Here is a 3828-nt window from a genome sequence, read left to right as displayed (position 1 = left end):
AGTAGCTTTAATTGCTTGTGAAATACTGTCAGAACAAAATACCTATGTGTATTGTTTTAAAGTGAGGAATATGTTTTTTTTTGAGACGGAGCCTCAAGCTATCCCCCTGCGTAGAGTGCCATGGCATCACGCTCACAGCAACCTCTAACTCCTGGGCTCAAGCGAATCTCCTGCCTCAGCCTCCCAAGTAGCTGGGACTACAGGCGCAGCCACAATGCCTGGCCAGTTTTTGGTTGCAGCCATCATTGTTGTTTGGCAGCCCGGGCTGGGGATTCGAACCCTCCACCTTAGGTGTATGTGGCCGGCTCCTTAGCCGCATGAGCCACATAATATACTTTGTAGAGTCTGAATACTGTTATCGGTGACAAGTAAGTACTATGGAGAGGCTTTAGAGGTTAAAGCCTGCATTCTTCTGCAGAAGCTGCCTTAAACTTGTGAAGCCCAGATATCTCTAGGAAGGACTTTTTAGTCAACTTTCTAAGTGTACGTTCCATAGGAATTTGTTTTTGTAAATATTTTTAATCTTTGACTTGCCTAAAAATTATCTTCAAAATGATTTCTGCACCTGTATTGCCAATTCCTTATTTTGCTTCAGACAATTCATTTTTTCTGGAATTGAAGCAGAATGTGCAGGGCCTAAAGAACTCTAGGACTTAAAAGAATATAGGAAATACTGAACTATAAAGAAAGGACTAAAAGATCTGTAATTTGCTTCAATAATATTTAGATGGAGCTATTCAACTGGCAATTGGAAATCAGAGTTCGAAACTCAGAAGAGAGGTGGAAGCTGAAAGTTCACTCTGTACAGATACATGGGAAAGCTGTGGTAGTGAATGAGAGGGTTAGAGAGGGCAAGTGGAGCCAAAAAAAAGGGGTGCATGTGATTTTTTTTTTTAATGTTACAAGTTAGTAATCTTCTATTGCCAGAAGATTGAAGATTTTTTGATGACTTTAGTATAGGCTTAATAAATATCTAGCTCAAATTGTTTCTATCTATTGCTTTTCTGGTTTTCTGAGGATTTTGGTTGAAATCTCATACCTTAGGCTGAGCTCAGTGGCTCATGCCTGTAACCCCAGCACTTTGGGAGGCCAAGGTGGGAGGATTACTTGAGGCCAGGAGTTTGAGACCAGCTTGGACAATACAGGGAGACCCCATCTGTACTAAAATTTTTAAAAATTAGCCTGGCATGCTGGTGTCCACTTGTGGTCCTGTCTACTCAGGGACCTGGGAGTTGAGGTTATACAGAGCTGTCATAATGCCACTGTACTCCAGCTTAGGTGATAGTGAGACCCTGTCTCAAAAAAAATTTAAATACTCATACATTAAATACACCTGTCCTACCCAGCTCACTAAATGAATACAAAGATTTTATAGCAAAATCTGTGCTTTTCTAAATGAATAGATATGTTGGTAGATTTTGTTGCTTAAAGTAAATGTTAACAGTAAGTTATGGGTAGAAGGACTGTAAAGTATGAAGGTGATCAGTAGAATCTATAAACACTTACTATTATTAATCTATAGTCACTCTTCATATAAGGAACCTAATTTTGCCCTTAATTGTTAATATATGATTAAGTAATTTTCTTATTCCTTGTTTTTATTACTTACTAGTAATATTCTCTTTACTTCTTTAGGATACCAAGGATTTGAAATTAAATAAATCATTCACCAGATATCATGGAGCCTATGTATCCTCTTCCAAGACTTCATATGAATACCAGGTATAGAATTGTTTTTACAAAATGTTTTATTTTTACAGATGTTCCATGACTTGATAAAGGTAGGTTTGAAGAGAAGAAAGAATATAATCTTTAGAATCAGGAAAATCTGAGTTCATATCTCAGCTCTACCACTTGTTAGGTGGGTGACTTTGACCAAATCAATTAACTAAGCCTCGTTTTCTCATCTGTAAAATGGGTGTAGTAATCTCTACCAGAAGATTACTGTGAAGAGTTAAATAAGATTAATAAACTAAAGAGTCCACTAGCACTCTGGGAAGCCAAGTGGGGTGGATTGCCTGAGCTTACAGGTTCAAGACCAGCCTGAGCCTTGGCGAGACCCCATCTCTAAAAAATAGCTGGGCGTTGTGGCCAGTGCCTATAGTCCCAGCAACTCGAGAGACTGAGGCAAGAGAATCACTTAAGCCCAAGAGTTTGAGGTTGCTGTGAGCTACAACACCACACCACTCTATCAAGGGTGACAAAGTGAGACTCTGTCTCAAAAAATAAATAAATAAATAAACTGAAGGGTCTAGTACATAATAGACACTCAAGTATTAGTTCCGTTTCCTCCTTCACTTATTTTAGTTACTAGAAGATCTTTTTATTGATGGGAAATAAATAGTACTTGAACTCATGAGACTAAAAATTACATAGGTGTTTATTTACATCCGAGACAAGTGGAAAAGTAGTTGGCTTCCTTCCCTCTTGGGGATACTAATTCCTAGATGGGAATAATCTCACACGAGGTATACCAAATTTCCTCATATGTCCTAAGTCTCTCCCACTCATGGAGTAGGAAGGAGGAGCTTGCCATCTGTCTCCTAATTTTCTGTCTCTCATTCTGGAGATTAGGCAATTTGGCTTAGGTTATTTGGGTTTTTGGATCATTCATTGTTCCTTTTGCCCTAGGGAGGATCAATTAATGCTGATATGTAATTTTTTTTTTTTATTCCAAACTAGAATTGCATCTATGGGGTACCTTTTGTATCTGTGTTATCTTTCTTTGTGCCAGATGTTCTTGATGAACACCATGGAAAACATGACTTAAGGAGGCTATCATATTCTTTTTGCTCTAATTTTGGCCCTTCTGTTCTATCTCATTGCCACCTCTTACTCTTTGAAAATTTGTCAACTTCTGTTCTTTGAACGATATAGTATGTTAGAAGTTCAGTATTGGCTCAGCACTTGTAGCTCAGCGGCCAGGGTGCCAGCCACATACACCAGATCTGGCAGTTTCCAACCCAGCCCGGGCCTGCCAAACAGCAATGACACCTACAACCAAAAAATAGCTGGGCGTTGTGGCGGGCACCTATAGCCCTAGCTACTTGGGAGACTGAGGCAAGAGAATCACTTAAGCCCAAGAGTTTGAGGTTGCTGTGAGCTGTGATGCCATGGCACTCTACCCAGGGCAACATGATGAGACTCTGTCTCAAAAAAAAAAAAATTTTTTTTTCAGTATATTCTTTTTTAATTTTATTGTTAGATTAACTTTGAGGCCAGTTTCATTCCTTACATCATAGGTATGATATATACTCATGTGATTTACACTAATTATTCTTGGCATAGTCAGCTCTAGTTTACTTCACTCATTTAATGACTTCTGGTTTTCAGTAATCTCTGGGGGTTAGCACAGCAGTTCTGATTAGTGTATGGTTGAGAAGTGGTTTGTAGACCCCTTTGAATATCTGCTGTTCAGAGAGTTGTCAGTTTTATTCCCTAAGAAAAAGCACTCACACACGTACGTAAAATTTTGCATCTAGTTTTGAGGTACAAGTTTTAATTTGTGTCTCCCCTACCTCCAAAGTCTTCCTGTATACTCCCAAGTTAACTAAAAAACTAGTGACAGACGGGGCACAGTGACTCACGCCTGTAATCCTAGCACTCTGGGAGGCCAAGGTGGGTAGATTGCCTGAGCTCAGGCGTTTGAGGCCATCCTGAGCAAGAGTGGGACCCTATCTCTGCTAAATATAGAAAAAATTAAGTAGGTGTTGTGGTGGGCACCTGTAGTCCCAGCTACTCAGGAGGCTTAGGGAAAAGGATTGCTTGAGCCCAGGAGTCTGAGGTTGCTGTGGTACTCCATGGTACTCATCCCCAGGGCGATTGAGT

At 39.8% G+C, this 3828-nt stretch overlaps 1 protein-coding gene across 4 annotated transcripts in view; it reads left to right on the top strand.

Moving 5' to 3' along the window:
• Positions 1 to 1678: 1678 nt before the first annotated feature.
• The window catches only part of STIL (STIL, centriolar assembly protein), a 58877-nt gene continuing 56727 nt past the window's right edge, over positions 1679 to 3828 (top strand). For all 4 annotated transcript variants that reach the window (XM_012812473.1, XM_012812472.1, XM_012812471.1 and 1 more), the window contains exon 1: positions 1679 to 1722. In XM_012812473.1, the coding sequence (XP_012667927.1) occupies positions 1679 to 1722 (44 nt within the window). The remainder of the gene's footprint in view (positions 1723 to 3828) is intronic.

This window comes from Otolemur garnettii, unplaced genomic scaffold (genome assembly GCF_000181295.1).
Source record: "Otolemur garnettii isolate 467f Iridium unplaced genomic scaffold, OtoGar3 scaffold00210, whole genome shotgun sequence".
In the NCBI taxonomy this organism is placed as follows: domain Eukaryota; kingdom Metazoa; phylum Chordata; class Mammalia; order Primates; family Galagidae; genus Otolemur; species Otolemur garnettii.
This window is presented reverse-complemented; position numbering and strand designations above follow the sequence as displayed.